This window comes from Chamaea fasciata, unplaced genomic scaffold (genome assembly GCF_029207755.1).
Source record: "Chamaea fasciata isolate MVZ Bird 193981 ecotype frontalis unplaced genomic scaffold, bChaFas1.0.hap1 SCAF_21, whole genome shotgun sequence".
Taxonomy (NCBI): domain Eukaryota; kingdom Metazoa; phylum Chordata; class Aves; order Passeriformes; family Sylviidae; genus Chamaea; species Chamaea fasciata.
In genome coordinates this window covers 7,774,550-7,795,579 of record NW_027094106.1, presented here as the reverse complement: position 1 = coordinate 7,795,579, position 21,030 = coordinate 7,774,550, and the positions used below count along the sequence as shown (strand labels likewise).

General features: G+C 37.8%; 3 protein-coding genes across 3 annotated transcripts in view; 2 read left to right on the top strand and 1 right to left on the bottom strand.

Moving 5' to 3' along the window:
- The window catches only part of LHFPL7 (LHFPL tetraspan subfamily member 7), a 58,344-nt gene extending 50,832 nt beyond the window's left edge, over positions 1-7,512 (top strand). Inside the window, exon 3 of the mRNA XM_066202177.1 lies at positions 4,353-7,512. Coding sequence (XP_066058274.1) covers positions 4,353-4,579 — 227 coding nt within the window. The 3' untranslated portion in view covers positions 4,580-7,512. The remainder of the gene's footprint in view (positions 1-4,352) is intronic.
- Positions 7,513-8,023: 511 nt separating this feature from the next.
- On the bottom strand, positions 8,024-11,747 carry SPATA22 (spermatogenesis associated 22). Its single transcript, XM_066202176.1, has 8 exons — positions 11,705-11,747; positions 11,165-11,293; positions 10,388-10,442; positions 10,159-10,254; positions 9,442-9,745; positions 8,993-9,122; positions 8,552-8,649; positions 8,024-8,215 (listed from the first exon to the last, which is right to left on the bottom strand). The coding sequence occupies exons 1-8, from the start codon at positions 11,745-11,747 to the stop codon at positions 8,024-8,026; spliced, it is 1,047 nt and encodes a 348-aa protein (XP_066058273.1).
- A 3,042-nt stretch (positions 11,748-14,789) lies between these two features.
- Positions 14,790-21,019, top strand: ASPA (aspartoacylase). Its single transcript, XM_066202175.1, has 6 exons — positions 14,790-15,107; positions 16,890-17,085; positions 18,250-18,343; positions 18,762-18,869; positions 19,432-19,541; positions 20,064-21,019. The coding sequence occupies exons 1-6, from the start codon at positions 14,881-14,883 to the stop codon at positions 20,274-20,276; spliced, it is 948 nt and encodes a 315-aa protein (XP_066058272.1). The 5' UTR covers positions 14,790-14,880; the 3' UTR covers positions 20,277-21,019.
- The last annotated feature ends 11 nt before the right edge of the window (positions 21,020-21,030 follow it).

The window sequence follows — 21,030 nt, the reverse complement described above, 5'->3', positions numbered from 1 at the left end:
AAAAATCTTCCAAGAAGACTTAAGACTGTGACAATCTGTAAGAGGGTTGGAATAATACCCTTGCTTGCCTGTGATTCAACCCTAATTCCAATGATTGTCTGATATGTCTCGCAAGCTTGCAATTAATCCGTCATTGTCACAAGCATCAGGAACATAATACACTCCTAAAGTAAGCAAATTAAATTTGTAAGGCAAACTAATCTTCTTACAGCACGTAATTTCAGGAAGCAAATTCATGCACACAGCATATTTCACTACTACACATCACCTAAATATATTAACAAACACAATAAAATAAACCAGGGTTTTTTATTCTCTGTGGGCCACCTTTGGGTTTCCATCCATTCCAACATTAGTATGGAAGGATAAAGATAAGCTTAGCCCTGTTTAATCATTCCTGCTTCACAATACATAAAACTATTCAATTACTGTGTTTCAGATGTTGGAAACTCCATCAGTTTTGCCAAAAGAAGTGGAATGGAAATAGCCTTTTTTTGTCATGGCATCTAAGAGTGTTGTACATTGGTGCCCTCTGCACACACTCCAGAGAACTGCATTGCTTTGGTTTAAAATCAACTTGAAAATGGTGTGAGAGATTTAAATAATTAAACAGTTTTACAGGAACTTAATGAAATGAATAAACCATTGCAATGACAAAGAGTTATATATTATTAATTTTAGAATAGCAGAAAATGCTATTTTCCCCAACTAGAAGTGTCATTGATTCAGTATTTTCACCAACAATTTACATTTTCTTCCTACAAAACCTCCTGTTTTCCCTGAAAAGAAATGTCCTCCTTTCATATAATACTTTTATTCCTATTAAAGTTACGTTATTTAGAAACCAACCAATTCAGAAACCTACTTTTCAAAAATAAAACCAGGCCTTGGTTAGCAAACACTTCAGAGGGAAAACTGCCATTTACCATCTGGTTGTAGGACACCAGGGAAGCAGAGAGGATGAGGGTGAGACTGTAACAGTTTAGGATTAGAAAGTAGGAATAAAATATGACTTACTGTTGAACCAATGTGCTTGGCCTTGTCTCTGGGCTGCCATCAGCAGTGTCTGGGAGTTACTGCAGAGTGCTTAGGTGGGGAGAACCCAGCAATAACAAACACCTCTGTGGCACATCAGAAACAAACACACAACAAAAGAGCACTTTTTAACCAGACTTCATAGCTGATGGGAGATGAATCAAATTATCAAACCATGTTAAAAAAGAACTCAACTATGCATTTCACAAGCAAGTCCCCTCACACCCCAGGGCTTTGTGCTGCAGAACAGACCAAAATATGTTGTCTGGCCTCAACACCTTGTGTGACAGCAGGATTACACCACGCAGAACGGTGAGATGCACTCGCCGCTGTGTTCTGACACCTTTGAAAGTGATGTTTGTTGTCGGAAAGCCGTGCAGAGGCGTGAGTGTTACACGAGGAGCCTAAATGGAGCCCCACTGTTTCTTTGTGCGCTGTCCCAGCTCGCTGTGCTGCTGACAGACAGCACCATTAAGCAGTCATTAGCACCATGCCTGAAAGCTCGGCTTCTGCGGATAATAACGGGGCTATTCAATATTTGGAGCCTTTGTAAGACAGAGGGCACCTAAATGAGAATAATGAGGTCATTCTATGACATGCCTGAGGATATGAAACCATGGGTAACTTTTTAGCCCGTTTGATATGAGAACATACACGTTCAGCTGTGACAGATTATTTCTAGCCTAGGAAAAAAAATAAAGCTGCTTCCATTAAATCACACCATGCAACATCAGCACCAAGTGGTAATCAAAACACTGTAAAACACAGCCTTCAAAACAATTCTGTGTAACCCAATCAAAAAGAAAACATATATGGAACAGATATGTGAAACAGAGCAAGGGGTTGAGACAGTGTCAGAAAAGCAGTGAAATTTAAGAGCTAGGGAAGGATTTTATGACTGAAAGGATTGTTTCCATTTCTGCATATTTTTTTTTTATCGAATGAGATGCTATTTTGGCTCTGAAAAGATGAACAAACTGAAATTTTAATTTTAGACCTTCTTCTTGCTTAGAGCAGTGGCTGTTTCTTGTAAAACTGGCTCACTTTCCCAGCATTTCACAGAAGGTTTTGCACTCCGGGGCTATTTCAAGACTCCTGGTGCAGTGGAGCAGCCTTGGGTTGCAGCGGGGCTGTGCTGAGCACCCCCTGTGCACCACAGGCCCCTGGGCAGTCCCCTGTTCCACGTCCCAGCTTTGTCAGAGAGAACCTACAACTGCACACGTCCGAGGATTAACAGGGTTTAGTTCGTGGTTTAACACTCTCACTGCTGTTTACAGCAGCAGTAGGAAGTCTCCCTTTTTTTGAGTTATTTCTGCCACCACAGGAGGTGCTCTGGAATTTTCCTGGGTGTGCAAGAGTGTCATGAGGCTCTCAGGCTCTTTTGGGAAAGCTCAGTGACCTTTACTGAACAAGAAGACAGAATCATGGAATAATTTGGGTTGGAAGTGACCTGGAAAGGTTCCCCTGGAGCAAACAGGGATGTCATCAACTAGATAAGATTGCTCAGAGCCCTGTCCAGCCTGACCTTGGATACTTCCAGGGATGGGGCATCCACACCTCTCTGGGCAGCCTGTGCTGCTGTTTTACCACACTCATCATGAAAGATTTCTTCCTTCTATCTACTCTGAATCTACCCTGTTTTAATTTAAAACTAACACCCCTTGTCCTTGTCTGCTTTAGCTTCATTTTTACTGTATTTTCATTCGATATTGTTAGGGAGATCTGCATTACATAACTTCATTGTATTCATCTTCAGCATGTCTGGTTACTGTCAGGCCCCAAATGAAGGGACTCAGCTGCTGAAATCCCAGATCCATGAACTCCTCTGCCCTGGGCACCCCCAGCAGGGGCAGCTGCTGGAGGAACAGGAATTGTGATCTTGGCTCAGGACGCTGCTTGTGCTGGGAAGGACTTTTCCCTTACTGGCTCTTGCAGCAGCACCTTGCTGCTGCTTCACTTTCTCTCCTTTTAATTTCCATTTTCTGCATCTTATTGTTTTCTACAAGCGATTAACTCAGCGGTTCCATTTGGACTAGAAGGAAAGGTTTAATTCAAATTATTCAGGGACTCGTCAGGCTGTGTGTTAAACATTTTGACTTCATCTAGACCTGAAGCTTATTAAAGTGTTTTTTAATTAAAAAAGATTAATGAGTGATTGCCCTTTTTTAGTGGATACTTTTAAGATTAAGCCTCTCCAATATTATAATTGGAGTAATATGCATGTGCCCTACCTGAAAGGCAATCACAAACACAGAGAATATCACAGAGTGTTTGTTTTATACTCCTAATGTTTCATTAGATGTTTGCAGGCTATGAATTATCTATCAGCTCAAACATAACTGTTAATTCTCGTTGCTTATTGAATCACTACCCTGAATTTGAACAAAGCACTGTCCTGGAAAAAGGGGAAGAGAGGAAAAGGGACTGCTCCGTGGTATCTTTTTAGTACATAAAATAAAGCCTTTTAAAATAGAGATTTTAAATACAGGGGTAATTGATTAGCAGAAGGGATAGGAAAGAAAACGTGTTTTCTCAGTGCTCTGTCAAACAAAAGGTGGTGTAACCCCTCACACCAGCCTGGCTCAGTCCTCTTCACTTCCAAGGTAGGCAGAACCAGGTTCCAAGAGCTGTTCCTGGAGGATACTAAAATCTGTGAAGTTCTATTAAAAACCAATGCAGGGTAATTGCAGGAGGCAAGCCTAGCTTTCCGATGTCAAGAGACATAAAGTAAATAAATAAAAAGAAGATAAATGGTGTTGTTTTTCATCAGTTGTTCAAATGCAGGATGTTTTAAACAATTTAAATCCGTACTAATGAGTCTCACATTATCAGAATCTCATCAGCAGAATCTGAAAAACTATATTTGAACTCTTTCATTGGAAGTTTCTATTTGGCAGAACAAAGTAATTGTTTGTCTCAAGCACAAAAATGCTGTTGAGAAGAAAGTGAAGCTGGTTTGGAATCTGCCAACTTAGGAATTCTTCTCCTCTGGATTCCATTGTATCTGAACCACCTTACTTTTTACATGGCTACATAATTTGGATCACAACGTTTCTGAAGTTATTTAATGGCAAGAGTTCTCATGAAAAAAATCCCAACTTGCTGCCTTGTGACACCACTGCTGTCCATAAGAGGTAATTATGAAAAGGAGAATAATCAGCCAATCACAAGGGGGTTTTATAAGCTTATTTGACTTTTTCCATTGATTTTAATATAATATATATATCTGCCTTGCTAAAATAAGGATTATTTTTTTTTCCAAAGGAATTAATGTTTGATAATAACTGGTGTGATTTCTTTTTTTTTCTCCTCTCTAGTGTTCATAATGGCTTCTGGGCTTTTGGTTTACCCTTTTGGTTTCAACTCTGCTACTGTGAAGAGATTCTGTGAGAACTCAGACATCTACTATGCAGGAGACTGCCAGATTGGATGGGGGTACATGCTGGCAATTGTTGGGGTCATGTTGTCTGTCTTTTTACCATTCTTTGCGAAATATGCACCAAAAGAGCACATATCTCCAACTCCTATACCTACAATTTTATAGTATTTTATTACTGTTTAAGAACAGAACATTCCTGTCTACAGTAATGGGCAGAAATTATTAAAGCACTTCCAGTTGGCTGTGTTGCTAAAGAGAGGAGAGGAGATGGGGAAGAGAAGGTCAGATTGACAAAGACCAAAAGTGCATTGAAAGTCTTCCGTAAGCACGAGCAGCGAACACTCTGGAATTGAAATAGGATTAATCAGCAGCTTTTACACTGCTCTAAACAGATAATGGCATAATGCCTTAGACAAAAAATAATAAAAAAATCAGTTTATCCTCAGAACATCTGTCTACCTCCCAGTTTCTTTTGTGTCTCAAAATTGTGAGTCTTAAAAGCTTCGATTCACTTTTGATATATTGTGAAATGTCAGAACTTTTATGAACCCAGTAACTTTAAAATCAATAATGATATTTTGTTACAATTATTTTGATTAGTGAAGAAAGCACCTACTAATAGCCACAGCCTAAAATTAAGATTGATAGCTGAAAAAGAATTGTATACAAGAAAAAAGTTTCTTTTTAATCTATATATATTAGCAGCACCTGCATTTTGTAAGTTCTGGGCACAGTTTTTACTTCTGCTCTAATTGCCAAGATATACAGACATCTTCATGAAGTCTTGGGTAAAACTGAAGTTTCTTTCTTTCTAAGAGCTCCAACTACTCCCAAAGGCTTTGTGATGATTTACTACTTTAACAACAGGAAAAAAAATCCTAAGAATTTGTTTTCAATATTTCTTAAATTATAATTCTAGGTGGACTTTAACAAAATGTTTTGAACTATGACAACTGTAGATTTTGGGGTTTGTTGTTTAAGGCTGAAAAGAAAAAAATCTCTGTTTACAAAAATGTCTGTGCCCAATGGCCTTTATCTGTAGTGATAATACTAGCCAGAATGAACTAATTCCAGTATTTCCATTGCAATTCAGAGTCCAGGTTGTAAAACAAAAAAGTAAAATGCTATTGAACATGACTAGCAAAAATCTGATGCTGTGTCAGAATTACAATGGCCATATTTCATTAGTCTGTATGGAAATTTTGTGAGGTCTGATTTCCACAATAGCACTGAATTCATTATTATCAAGCATTGAAATAAGTGCACTTGATTGCCTTAAGCAAAAGAAACATTGGGTTCTAATCTCACACCGCTGTTGTGTTTTCTCATTTAAAATAAAAAAAATAATTCTAATTTTATTCTCATCTTTTATTTTCTATTATTTATTAAAAAGAAAAATCACATAGATTATATTTAATTCAGAGCTGTACTTCTTAGTTTTGTATTTTGGCACAAACCAGGTGATCAAATTTATTATTCTTCACTTAGCTGAGTCCAACTGAGTCCTGAATTTTTATTTTTTTTAATGGAAGGTGTACATGAAGGGACAGACAGAGACATGCTGAGGATGTATAAGAAAATGCAAACAGAACAATCACTGTGTTATTTTAATATACATCAAAGACTTCTGCAGTCTTGTTTCCATTCCTCACCCTTCTAAACTTCAATGGAACGTTGCATTGTTTTCCAAAATAATTGTCCTGTTGTTACATTTCCATGCACTCTAAAAGCAAATTCTGCACATAAACTTGGCAAGTTCTTTGAAAACACAGATTCCAATGCAGAATTAAGTACACTGAGAAAGAGAGCGTGAGTGCTCTGCACTTTTACTCACAGGGATTGAGAAATTAAATCTTCCAAATATTTAACAAAATAGGTTGAAGGAATGCCCTAAAGTAAGAAGAATAAACTTCAGTCACGTCTGTATATTAATGAGCTTTTCAGTGATGTCTTACACTTTTTTAAATGAATGGCTGAGATTGATAATTTTCATGTAAGAGTCAGAAAAGTGAGGAATAACAAACAACATGCAAAAAGGAAATAATCACCACAAAGCAGAGAGACAGAGATGCAGGCTTTTCTTTCCTAACCAACCTGTGCCTTTACACTAGAACCATTATACAAGACAGGATCAATAAGGTCAAGAAAAAAAATCACCCAACAACTGAAAAATGTTGAGTAGTGTGTATAAACTGTATTGAGTAGGGTTTTTTCTGTTTTGTGTAATGTTTACGACTGTTCACTTAATGTTTCACTAGAAAAAGTGATTTGTTAGTGTCAAGTAGAAACTTCTTTTGCAAAGATCTAAACACTTCCTGAAAAGTAAAATTATTTTAGATTTTTATTAACAGCCATAACACAACTAGTAGACAAAGGACCTATTCCGGTCATTACTTATTAAGTTTCACATGTGCAGAACTGGAAGCGTCAATCACTTAACTGGAATCAGTTTTAAATGACTGTTACAGCAGTCTCACAATTCACAACACTGCTGTACCAACTCTTCTACTACTTAAAGCTCAACTTCTGTTGTGCAAATCATCAACCTCTGCATCCTGCAACATTCTGCACCTTTTATGAGTAAAGCTAATGCTTCCAGTTGGAGCTTCCTTTAACATTTTATAATATTTAAAGGGAATCAAACACATGTACATGACCTCTACAACTGGATTGGCAAAACCCTCCTGGAAGCATCCATGCTCTGAGCCCTCTTCACACTGAAGGTGTGATGGTAATTCCAGCGATCCTTGCAGTAGTTGGTAAAGCACATCCTTTAGATCTCACCTGTTGCTGACAATGCCTGTGCTCACACTGACAGATCACTTTTTAAAATAAAGACTGTCTGCGCGTTAAACTGTGTAAAAGCGTTTTCCTGTTACAATTTGCTGGACCAGGTTCAAGTTTTATTCTAAATATATAATTTTTTAAGTGTAACTAAAAGCTGTATTTTCCATTAATGTGTTTCTGCGTTGACTAGCTGGCTCCTTTTTAGAATATTAACTGTTTTCTGTATTTGACTTGTTGGATACAATATTTCAATTATTTTAAATGTGAAATTTCCAATTGCCAACACTGTATAATAAAATAATTTAAAAAAAAATTTCCGTACTGTTTGCTATTTTCTTGGCAACTCTTTTGTTTTGCAATTCCCAAGAGATCTGCTACAAAGCTTCTGAAGTAGGGGAAAAGGAAATAGGAACTGCAGGAATAATCTATGGAAGTTAATGTTTGAAGGCAAAGGCACATAAACATGCACATGGTCCATCGCTCACGAAAGATGTTTCTATGGCAAAGGCAAGGAAGTTCTGTGTTCAAATAATTCTTTTTTTCTACTTCCTCTGTGTCCTTGGGAATCTTCCCACAGCTTTAGGGTCTTTTGTTATTTTATACAGGTATTATACTAATATTTTAAAAAAACCCCATGAATCAGGTAACACATAAATGGGAACCCAATGAATACCACACAGCATTTGTTGGATAACACAGCACAGTGATATTTTCAAATGCTTAACCAGATTTTCACTGGTAGTTTTGGTAAATATTGGAATATGTCCAGCCTTTATGGGTGACAATTAGTTAAAACTGGGGTTTTTAAAACCACTTTGACTTTTACATTTCATTCATAGTTTTTACATATGCTGTCATCTCAATATCTGCAGTTTTAACAAAGTCTTGGAAAGTGTTCTGTTCTTGAGCAGTAGCCGGTCTTACAGAGACGCACTTGAAAATGTTCCTTTTTGCATCATAGGTTCCCATGCACCTGTGCACTCGACCTCTAATGAGTCGTGGAAGCTCACGGTCCTTCATCAAAGCATAATAAACACATAAAACAATTATATCACCTCACATAAAAGCTTTCCACATGCCTGGTTCCTGAGGGCTACATCAAACAGAAGACCTTTACATCAGTCTTGTTGCTGTTACCAACTACTTAACAGCTAAATTCCAAGTCTCACCTGTTTTTCTGAAACAGAAGTCTGAGGATGCCTAAGTAGTGATTATTGCTCTAAATTGGGAACAAAACAGTAAAAACATTCAGCCTGTTCTTTGCACAGTACATTTATGTTTTCTTTTTGCATTCATAAAAAGGACTGGAGCCAGTGGTGACTGTGTTATGTATGGACACAGAATACTCACAATTTCATAAAACACGCAAGGCAGGGTCTCCTTTCCATCTCTCAGAAGAAAATTCTTTGCCCCATATGCTCCAGGTGTGACTGCAGAATCCAGTGTGCCTGTCCCATTAGGTAAAAATTAATCATTCCAAAATTAATTATATTAAAAATTATTGTAAAACTCTATCAGTCTACAGAAGATTCCTACTAAGCAGGAAAATTTATGCTAACACATTCTAAAAACAAAGAAAGGAAAGAAACAGGATAGGAAAACTTGATGTTGGAGGATGACTGAATTGTTAATTTTGTACCTCAGTCACCTTTGATAGCTGAATGGAGGGGGATTAGATGGTGTCCATGCCAGTATTCTGTGGGTTTAAATATTTCATCTATTGAAAAATTCTCTCTTGTTGTTGCCCTAGCATTATTATCAGATTATATTATTATAATCTACTATGCTTACCTAAAACTTCAAATAACAGTGGAGTTTTATAGGTATATTGGCTCCAGTGCCTCACACTCTGAATGACTGCAGACAGGATTCGCAAAGAATTCTTTTTTATTTTAGTTTTTACTTGAGATGATGAAGTTTCCTTTCAGATGAAAACAAAAGCTTAAGTTACACACACACACTTGCAATTTTAAAGGGCACATAGGCATTTGCTTATTATGTTAAATAGGCAATAATTACATTAAAATTAGAGCATTTGTTCAGAATATACAAACAACTTCCTGCCAGTTTACTAAGGATTTTAGATTATTACAGTATGAAAATCTCAATTCTAAATTTCCAGAAACTCCAGGTTTTACTAAGGCAGCTTGGGCTGATGAAAACTTCATCTTACATCAATTTCCTTTCTTTACTGCTCTCTTCACTGTCTCTTTCCTATTAACCCTGCCCGTAAGTTTTACCTGACTTTTATCTTCTGAGACACAACCAAATTGGTTTTCATTCATTTTATTTTGCTGAGTATTGTAGTTAAATTTATATGCTGGACTATGATCCTGCAGACTTCTTGCCACAGTGTTGGGTTTCAGTGGCCACTGTCCTTTGGATGTGTCAGTTTTGATGAACTGGGATGGGTTACCATTGTCAGAGTGTTTTTGCTGCTGGATACTTTTCAAACTGCTTGAAAAGTTCTCAAACTTTCGAGAAGTTCCATTATCAGGTCTTGAATTGGCTGTGTTACCTAAAGGAGTATATTCATTTCTGTTCCTGCAATACAACAGTTCAGTATCACAGTACCTCTTCTGATTACTCATATATGTGATTAAAGTACATAAAAGCAATCTATAAATTTTTGTTTTAGCTTTAAAAACCTCCAAACTCATTTCAGTTTACACCAAATTTATCCATATACAAAGGCAGTGATTACACCTGTGCATAAATCCACCTGACTTGAACAGGCCTTAAAACCTGGCTCAGTAACTGTCCTGCCTTGTGTAAGGGATCTTTTCTGACCCAAAAGTCACATATTTTCATAACTCTAAAATAAAATAAACAAGGTTTCCTCTGAGAGTGATCTTCAAAGGGTTTCTTTGAATGCTACAGGCATATGGGGAAATGTGAGATGCATTTTCACATAAGAACAAAAAGGAAGAATAATAGACATTAAAGGCTTCACCAACCTGCAGGCAGACAAGTTTTTTCCAGCATTTGCTAAATTAAACTTTGATGCATTTGGTGGTTTCATAAGGGAAGGAGCCATCGGATGTTCTGCTTGGCTTTCAAAGACAAGGTTATAGTATCAGTGACACAGCAGCAGCTTTATTGTAAGGCATACATGGATTGTTCATGGAACAATTAACATCCAAATAAAAAACCAAAAAGGCAACAAATAACTTGCTTTTTACATACCCACTGTTTGCTGCTTTCTGCAGTTCATCCGCTTTTGGGTTTGCAGTTCCCCAGCCTAATTTTCAAATGACAAAGGATTGAAAAATGGATTAAAATGGAAAAGACTGAAAGGTAGTAAGTCTTTGTAGGCCTCCAACGCTGCTTAATGTCCCACAAACAGGCTCACGCAGGAAGGAGGAAGAAAAAAGAAAAAAAGGGAGTGTGATCCTTTGATATTTGTAATTATAAGACAACTTCTAACAAGTAGGTTGCTTCTCTAGATAATGTTTCAGTTACAAACATTAGACTTATTAGCAACAGAGACTTTCTTATAAGAAAACTTTTAAACTTTATTACAAGTAAAACATAATGAAAGCACTAAAAGCAGAATTCTGCACTGTTCTTTCCAAGACCGATTTGAAGAACAGAAGTTCCTTTCTGAACTACAAGAAAGACATCTTACAAATGTTTCTTCTTGTAACACAGGACTTGAATGTTGATTGAAATCAACCGAAAACAAAAGGTCAGTTTCAAGAGACTCGATTTAAATGCCAGTGCTACTTCATTTTCCCTCACACAGAGTCAAACTCCCTCTAGGCAAGAAGTATTAAAAGCTCAATTGTGCAGAGGAGAAAGAAATTTCCTGGAGGACAATTTTTACATAATGAACTTTTCAGAAAGAGATATAAAGGATGCATATAGTTCTTGATAAAGACAATGTCTGATTTCATAGAATACAATCAGGAAGTTGAAATTTCTTTGGATTTAGAGGCAATAAAAAACTAAAATATGTCTTACTGAATGATGAGGGAAAGAAGTCATAACTACGAGCCCCAGAACCAGCATCTGGTTCACTTTTAAGTGGATTTGAAGTCAGGGGCTGTCTAGTTCTTTTCTTCTGATTGAACAGTGGTACAGGCAGACAACCTAAAATGAAAATTTAAGTAATGCTGTATTAATAGCAAAAGGATACACAATCCACATTTAAGACACGTAAATAAAGTTACTTATTTTACATTACACATAGGAATTACCTTTCATAAACACATAACAGACCATTCCCTCACAGAATTTATATTCCCAGTCCTCTTGTCCTGCACATAATTCCATGAATGGAACCTTTCCCTGAGTGACCAGATCCCTGAATCCATCTAAAATCTTGCCCTGTGCAGCAATAAACAGGTAACCCATGCAAATCCGCTCAGGAAATGAGGATTTAGTGTTAAACACCGAATATCCTGTATGAATACTACATACATAAATGTAGTATATGTATTTTATGTGTATATAAAAGCATAATGAGGTGTGAACAGGAAGGCACGCAAGAAGGGCTGGTACCTGCTGTGCTGCGAGTGGAGGTGTCAGCTAAACTCCTTTTCATTTCTTTGCTGAATCTTAACCGGCAGCAATGTACTGATTACTCCAAATTTGCTGTATGGAAGTCAGATAAACAAAGCAAACTAATTAATGCTGCAAACACATCCAAATTTCACGTGATTTTATGGCAGTTTCTCTTAACACTGCAGCTCCAGTGACTCCAATGACTGGGCATCATTTCGAACACAAGCCCTAAAACACAGAAGTAGCTGTACTGAATTTAGAAGATCCACAGGTGCATGCCCAAAATGCAACCGCTCTTTGCAGATTCCGCTCCCCTGAGGGAGTTGGCTGAGGGTCAGGGTGGTGTGGAGGGTCAGCGCTTACCGGGCTGAGGGTCAGCCCCGAGGGTCGCCCCGAGGGTCAGCGCTGAGGGACAGCCCTGGAGGACCGGACCGAGGGTCAGCCCCGAGGGTCAGCGCTGAGGGTCAGCGCTGAGGGACAGCCCTGAAGGACCGGACCGAGGGTCAGCCCCGAGGGTCGCCCTGAGGGTCAGCGCTGAGGGACAGCCCTGAAGGACCGGACCGAGGGTCAGCCCCGAGGGTCGCCCTGAGGGTCAGCGCTGAGGGACAGCCCTGGAGGACCGGACCGAGGGTCGCCCCGAGGGTCAGCGCTGAGGGACAGCCCTGGAGGACCGGACCGAGGGTCAGCCCCGAGGGTCGCCCCGAGGGTCAGCGCTGAGGGACAGCCCTGAAGGACCGGACCAGGGTCAGCCCCGAGGGTCGCCCTGAGGCGAAGCCCGCCAAAAACAACGGACAGCGGTGCGCGCGCTCGCGCCTCAGGCGGTGCGGAAATGGCGGGAAGGGATGCCCCGTTCCCAGCCGCTGAGGGGACGGCGGGAGCGGCCCGGCCCGGCTGGGAGACACAACAACCCTTTAAACACCCCCTCGGTGGGATTTCATTAATTACCCCCGGCCCCGAGGAACCGGGGTAGTGTCACCCTCAGAGAACCCGCGGCAGGAGCTGAATCTCCAGAAGTGTGTGGACGCAAAAGTGGCTGTAAATAAAACTAACGGCGTTCCTCAGCCTGTTTGTCTTTTCAGCTGTTCTGGTTTTTACACATGGCTGGTTCCTGTTTAAAATCTGAGTGCTTGGCGCGATTGGATCTTGTCCTGTTTTAGTAAACCTTTTCCTTCAGAAGTGCTCCCAAATATCTGTATGCGGCACATCAAACCAATCTGGATTCTCACTAAACTAAATATCCCACATCCTTTTTCAGAGTGTGAGTATTGGCAAAGCGAAGGAATGAGGGATGGTTCGCAGTGTTTAACCCTGAAGAGTGAACACTTTCCATGTGAATTTCCATCCATTCCCAAATTGGCGGGTCCTGGGACACCAGGAGTTAAAGTGTTTGGATGGGAAGCGCTCTAAAGGGATAAAAGAAGCTTCCATGGGTTTAGTTCCTAACCTCATGTTTGGAAATTCACTGTCTCTATCCTAAAAACACTCCTAGGAGACAAACTTCTTGCATGTTAATTAAGTGCACAGACGATCTCTGTGTTTCATTCAGCAATTTGGAAGGAATTACAACCATTACAGTGCCAGCAGCAATAAAAGATAAACTATATGTTCCAGCCCTGGATGTTTGCATTTTGGTGTTTACTCTTCCAACTACTGCTGTGTTTAAATTCAGCAAACCCAGATTCTGAGTGTGAATTGTGTTTTGGGTGTTGTGTCACTCACCGTTCTGGCACCACCGCTGAAGAGAGACAGGGGTCAAAGGACAGTACAGGCTGTCCAGTGGTGTAAAATGCAACTTTACTGCTTTGTTTAATAAATTACTCATTCTGATTAAATATCTGACTGCTCCTAAGCACAGAATGATACAGCTGAGTATTGTCAAGTATTTAACTAGACAGTCTCTCTGTATTAACTCATTGTAAGGTTCAGCAAAATCTGAATGGGCGAACCAAAACAAAGAGAGCAACTTCGGTAGAAATTATATTCCTGGCAGAACTATTCTAGATAAATCCTGTGCTTAGCTTTTCCCAGACCTACAGTCTGTCAGCCTGGGATATAAAGCCTTTCAGGCACTGGCCAAATATTCTCTCAGTTATTTGGGTATAATCTTAATAAAAAAGGAATTGTTCAATAAACATTCTTTGTTCTCTTGCAATCTTAATATTTGCTATGTTTATATCATGAGTCATATACCAATTGCAAATACTTCTGTCGTTTACAACAATAAAGCTTATTTTTCTATTAATAAGACCTTTTATTCTAAATGTTTTGATTCTCAGGATGGAAGTTACAGCTGCTCTTTGGCTTAAGCTTCAGAAGCCTTTCTGAACGCTTTTGGAAATGGAAGAAAAGTTGCTGACTAAAGTTTTTTGGAGAGAACAACTATTGTCTCATCGTGGTCTAGATCTGCTTCCTTTTTAATAAGAGACTGCAGAAGTTAGAGGGTTGTCCCTGGCAAAGTTGTTTCAATGTGTTAGAGGTCTGTGTAAGCAGATCCTGAGATAGAACTGAAGCCAGAACTCTGGGTAAATCAGTCGTGGATAAATTGCACTGTAATTTCAGCTCATGTTCCTTCTAACCACTGTTCTTAGGATTTCTCAAATAAAAAAGTTTGTACAAGCCACGATGTGCTTTGAGGAACTCAGCTGTTCTTGGCTTTTTTTAGATGAAAACACTTGATGTTTCAGCATTGTGTGCTGGACTAGAGCCAAGATATGATTCTTGTTTTGCTGACTTTGCTCTCTTTAAATCATTCTGCCCTTATATAATATAATAAATACTTATGTAACTTCAAACATACATGAGAATACCTGTTACACCTAGTTTGCAGTGCAAAAATGCTTGATATTTAAGTGTAAAAACAGTGTTTTCCACTGTTCATTAGTACAGGATTTCCCTATAGATCATGTATTATAAAGACTGCCCAGAGTCTTTAACTTTTGGACTGTGGAACAGTGCCATTAACAGCCTCGGAGATGTTACTAAATACGGAAACTGAAGGGGAGGCTCCTTGGGGAGGGAGGCTGGAAAATCCCGCCTCAAAACTGAGTTGAGAACTGTTGGGAGAAATCCATTCACTGTCTTTTTGCATCTGACCTAACCAGAAGAAAGACTCTCCTACTGGAAAGATTTTTTTTTTTTTTTTCCCTCCTCAGAGAGAAAAGTTTTCCTTGAGCATGAGTTCCCCGTGTGCTCGGGTGAGACGGGTGGGGATCTTCGGGGGCACTCACGGCAATGAACTATCGGGGGTGCTCCTGGTCAGGCACTGGCAGCAGGATGGAGCTGAGATCCAGAGACCAGGAGTGGAGGTGAAACCATTCCTCACCAACCCCAGGGCTGTGGAGAGGTGCACCAGGTACATTGACTGTGATCTCAACCGCGTTTTTGACCCCGAGAGTCTTGGGTAAGAGCAGTTGTGCTTTTCTGTTGTTCTACTTTTCTGGGTTTTAAAATTCTTTCCAGATTAAAATGTTGAACATGAGTTCCCCTACTACTTTAGCAGTGCAGTCACATTACTGAAATTACTGACCTTTAACCCAAAAAAAGAACAATTTGCATGTATTAACAGACTCACTTCTATTGCTGGTAAAATCAGTCTCAAACCAACAAATTATCTTAAACATCATTTTAAATTAGTATTAGATGAGCTGCATTTGTGTGGAGTACCACTGTTCTGAGTCAGAGAGTCATTATTTCTCATGTCTTGTGCAATTCAGTTTGGGAGCTTCTCTGAATACAATTAGACCTCCAAGAAATAGCAGATTAAAGCAATTAAACATAGACCTCTGAGTATCTGAAAGAATGGCACAGAAATCAGGGAAGTGTGTTTAATTCCAGTTATGTACAGTAAAAGGTGAAAACTTGAAATTAGAAAAACTTGAAGCTAGAAAGAATCTATTCTGAGGTAAAAGCATAGCAAAAAACCTCAATAATTTAACTGACTCATTATTTTAAAAGAAATAATGTCTATAATTACTGTAAAATAGTAACTGATTTTACATTTTTAATAGGATTTGATGTTTCTCTTCTTTTGAGACATCTATTCCAGAGGTGTATTTTGCTATATAAACATTCTTGGTATAGTTGCTAAGCAAGTAATTCTGTTTCAGAATATCACAGAAAGGAATATTTATTGTAAATATTTTACAGGCAGTTATTCTTACCTTACACATTTTCTCATCTGGCTTTTCATCTTTGAATTTTGTTTTTGATTATTACATCTAAGATAAGCAGATGTTAACACATAAGCATTGAGCCCGTTCTTCTAATTGTTTACTTTGGAAAAACAACAACAAAAAAAGGTAGTTTTGTTTGGTTTCAGCTGCTTTGAACACAGAACACTTGAAAAAACACCAGATTAAGACACCTGCAGGTTTCCTTCATATCTTAACTACTATTTCTCAATAAACACTATGAAGTTGCCTACTCCTATTACAGCACTACTGAGTGTTTGAAGTACCTTCCCCAGGCCCCTTAAGTACAGAACCTTCAAGATGACAAATTATTTTACAAAATAAGAAAAAGGAGAGTGAAGTCTTGATGCTATTGAAGGCTAAGGTGTAAATCTCATTGGCTTCAATAAAAAGTATTAATTAACAGTTTTATGTGAAGAAATGTTGACTTTCAAAGGCAGAGCTAAAGAATAAAAAGGTGGATTATGTGATACACAGGGTCTCCTGAAATTACAAGTATTAAAACTTGAGGTAGGAACATCTTCACTGAGCTTTAAGAACCCAAAGGAATAGACTGTGAAAGTCTCATCAGATCATGAGAAGACAAGAAACAAAACAAGTTAGAAAAAACCTTGAGGGTGATGTCCATCATGGTCTGAATATGGGCTCCAGCAGGAGGTGGATCCAGTCTTGGAAGTGCTCTATGTTGTTGCTAAATTTTTAGTTAGTTTTATGCATAAGGGGAAATTTAGGGAGAAATAAATAATTTCCAGCCAAAATTTGATTTAATATTTCTAACACCTGCACAAGACACAGAATAATCAGACAATTACTAGACAATCATACTTGCTTTCTTCAACAAATTCAGCCAATTTTTAAGTTTGGTAATTAAACAGGTGATTTCAACTCCAGTCAATTTTGGATTTAAAGTAAAAAGAAAAGGCTAATACGTATTTTGTTGACTGTAAAGCCATGGAATGAGCTTACTAATTTCTTTGTGCTGATATTAACAGCAGGCCAGTGGTGGAAGATATTCCATATGAAGTGAGGAGGGCTCAGGAAATCAATCATATATTTGGTCCCAAAGGTAGTGATGATGCCTATGACCTTATTTTTGACCTTCACAACACCACTTCTAACATGGGTGGTACCATTATTCTTGAAAACTCCAGGGATGACTTTACAATTCAAATGGTTCATTATATCAAGGTAAAACTAATTTAAATGAACTATTAAAATAGATTATTAGTTGTAATGTTGTATTACTATATATTATTTTGTAGTTTCTTTGAATATACTATTTTTTCTTCTGCAAAACTGTTTAAAATATTTCATTACTCATAGGATGAATTTTTTTTAATCAGAGGCAATTATTAATTTGATTATAATATCAGGTAATTCAGATTTAAACTCATCATATCTTCATGTATTAAAATGAGCATTATTAAGACTGATGGGCAAAGAGGAATACTTAGAATAACATCCATGAAAATTAATGAAATTTAATCTGCTTTCACACTGTTCTCTCAGGAACTTGGATAAATTTGGGATACACATGCTAAATAGTTAAACATTAATTTCATTAAATAAAGAGATGTAATAAATAATGGAAGTAGGTAATGACAATTTTCCCTTATCAGTGATGTGTCTGTAGAAGCTGTTTGATTCTGCTGTTCCTGAAGCTGATAAGTTTTGGTAGAGTGAGGTTTGCAGAAGTGCTGCTTTAAACATAATTTGCTTGAATTCTGGTGACCTGGACAGTGACTGATGGAATCCAGGTTGTGCCAATGGTGTGGAATTTAATTTTTTTTCCCCCTTAGAAAAAAGGCCTTTTCAAACTTTTTTTTTCTTATTAGATGTATTTTTTAAATGTTTATAAAATATATGAAGATCTAAAAATCTTTTAACTAAAATTATACAAAGAATAATGGTGAGCAGTCATCAAGGAAGAAGCCCCAAGCAGCAAAAATGCCAATAAAGAAGATTGAAATGAGGCTTAATTCACAATCTGCATCCCCATAAGAGAATTGGATTCTAACCCCAAATAAAATAGTTGAAATCTGCTTTATGGTATTTCAGTTCTCACTTTTGGAACCATGCTCAGGAGAATTTTTTTTTTCTCTGCTGGCAGTTCAGGACTAGAACTGTGCTCAGTTCTGGTTCAGTGGAGCTGCCTGGCATCAGTTAATGGAACAGACACCAACAAACACAGCTTTGTGCACTTTCTAAAGATGTCCTACTTCCTTGAGGGCCCTGAAATAAAGGCAACATATTGAAGACATTGTGTAAATCACTTCTGCATCAGTAATCTTTTGTGGCACAACATTTTAAACCATTTTGCATGACAAAGGCGTTTTTAAACCATCTCCACAGAACGCTTTGGCTCCAGAACCTTGTCCTGTTCTGCTGATTGAACATCCCAGCCTGAAATATGCAACAACTCGGTCTGTGGCAAAACATCCTGTTGGTAAATATCAAATCTAAAGGCTCTTTGAACCCACCAGCAATGATTTTGAAATATGGCTGTTTTCAGATGTGTTCACTGCCTTATGCAGAGTGCTCTGAGCACCAGGAGCTGTTTGTTTGACAACATACTGACCAAAACGAGTGTAAGTGATTATCCATTCTTCTGAAGAGTTCTGATTTACACAATCAGAGTTCTGGCTTATATAACACAGAAATCCTGGAGCTCAATTAACCCACTTTTTGCAGAAAACGCTTATAATATATGACAAGGACCTGTTTCCCTTAAAATTCCACGTAATTCTGTGCCTTAGACATTAAATACTGACCCATCAGACATTTATTTTTGCTGTGCAGTGTAAGCAGGTGATGTGTGATGGTGACATTAAGTGACATTAATGATCTCCCTCATCTCCAAACAGGTGTTGAGGTGGGGCCCCAGCCACAAGGTGTTGCTAGAGCTGACGTTTTGGACAAAATGAGGAAGATTGTCAAACATGGCCTTGATTTTGTGCAGCTTTTTAATGAAGGTAATGAGAGGTTACAGCATCCTGTGTCATGTCAGTGGACTGTTTTAGGAGAATAGTTTGAAAAATGGGTTGGGCTATAACATTTTAAACAGGTAAATGGTGGGGGGAGAATTTAAAAAGTCAGACCTGTGCACTACCTAAAATACACTCTGACAAAATAAGCATTTTTAATTATTTCAGAGTATATTTTGTCAGTGGGGTGGGGTTTTTTTGAAACAGAAAGAAAATAATACAGTTATGCATGTCCGAATTTCCATTATTATGCTGGAATAGTAAAAATTAAATACCACTGATACCACTCTGTGCTGGGCAACACTAGCAAACAGACTTTTAATTGATTTCCTCATCTACAAAATACAAAATAAGTGAAAAGTAACATTTCAGTAGCAAATTTAGACTTGAACTTCATTTGCCCCAATACATGACTGGACCAGCTTTCTAAAACTTGGCTTTGAGGGGACAACCTGATGATTTGAGCCATTCTGCAGAGAATAAATAATGCAATGTCCTTTTTAACAGGCACTTTTTCATCTTGACATTAAATTTCATTTCTTCTTTCTAGGCAAGGAATTTCCACCATGCACAATTGAGGTTTTTAAAATAATGGAGAAAGTAGATTATCCCAGGAATAAGAATGGTGAAATTATTGCAATAATTCATCCTAAACTACAGGTACATTCTAGAATAGTTTCCTTTTGTGACATTTTCTACTTATTCCTGTGTTGCTTCTGCTACATTGTTGTATATTTTAGTAATAAATATTTAAAATGCCAATATTGCCAATGGGTTTTATTGAATACTTTAGACCTCCCCAAGGGTTAAGTTCTCTCACTAAGGTCATACATTCATTATTTCAGGAACTGCCTTGGGAATCACTGAATCTAAAATCACTACAAAGAAAAAGACATTAGGATAGCTTATGTTTTAAAATATAAACCTATTTTTTAATTCTTAAATGAGTGTCTGTTTTCAATCAGTTGTGAGCATCTGCAGTTTCCTTCTGGTTCACTTTACCAGTGAATTCTGAAAATGAGGGCCAGACACAAAAAATTATGTATTAAGATTAAAAGGAATTATTTTAAAAGCTTTTGCCATAAACTGCAGAAATTAACATAATTAGCATTAACTCAAGAATCACATAAAATATACAAAAACCTGAAAGTAAATCTATTCTATTTATTTTCTTTCCCTAAGGACCAAGACTGGCAGCCACTGAAGAATGGCGATCCTCTATTTTTGACTCTTGATGGAGAAGTAATTCCATATCAGGGGAACTGTACAGTCTATCCAACATTTATTAATGAAGCTGCATATTATGAAAAGAAACAGGCTTTTGTAAAAACAGAGAAAATCAAACTCACTGCAAAACACCTCAGGTTGTCACTCTCAGAGCAGAGCACTTCTTAAGAGCTTGTTACAGTTTTTTACTATAAAAAGTGGGTTTCTTTGTGAAGTCCAGGGTCATTCAGTAGTAACTTGTGGGATAAATAAATGCAGAATCTAATTTTAAATTGTAATTTAATTAACCTTGCTGAGCACTTTGAGATCTATTGTCATAATGCTGATTATGACTCTGTTTATTGTTCTAATACACTCCTATAGGTGCAAAGAATTTATAAATATTTTTATGAAGTTTTTATGAAGAAGCTCATCCACAGTACTACATCATTTATATAAATACAAAATTTACAGCTTTTCTACTTCATAACCCCAAACCTCAATAGGCAATGTTTTTTAGAGTGGGTTGATCATTGAAATTAATTCCTCAGGTAAACAAACAAAATGTGAGACAAAGGAAAAGCTGGGCAGAGAGAAACAGGGGGAGGGGGTGTGTAATAAATGATATTATCTGCATATATGACTGACCCTCACTGTGCTGAAGTGGAAGCCTAGGGGTTTATTTTGTTTTTATATTTACAAACATAAAAACAAGGTAAAAACAGAATTTCAGAGAAATATACTCTTAAAAGCTTTACATTTCCTTTTAGTATATTTCACAATTAATTCAAGCTGCTTCTGATTTAAGGCAAGATTTAGGCAGTTATTCTGGTTTTGATGAAGAGCAGTGCACAAACCATACCTGAGTAGTCCAGAATGGAAATTAAGAAGAATTCCATACAGGGAGACTTGTTCTGTATCTGTAGAGACAAAGCCTGTCATA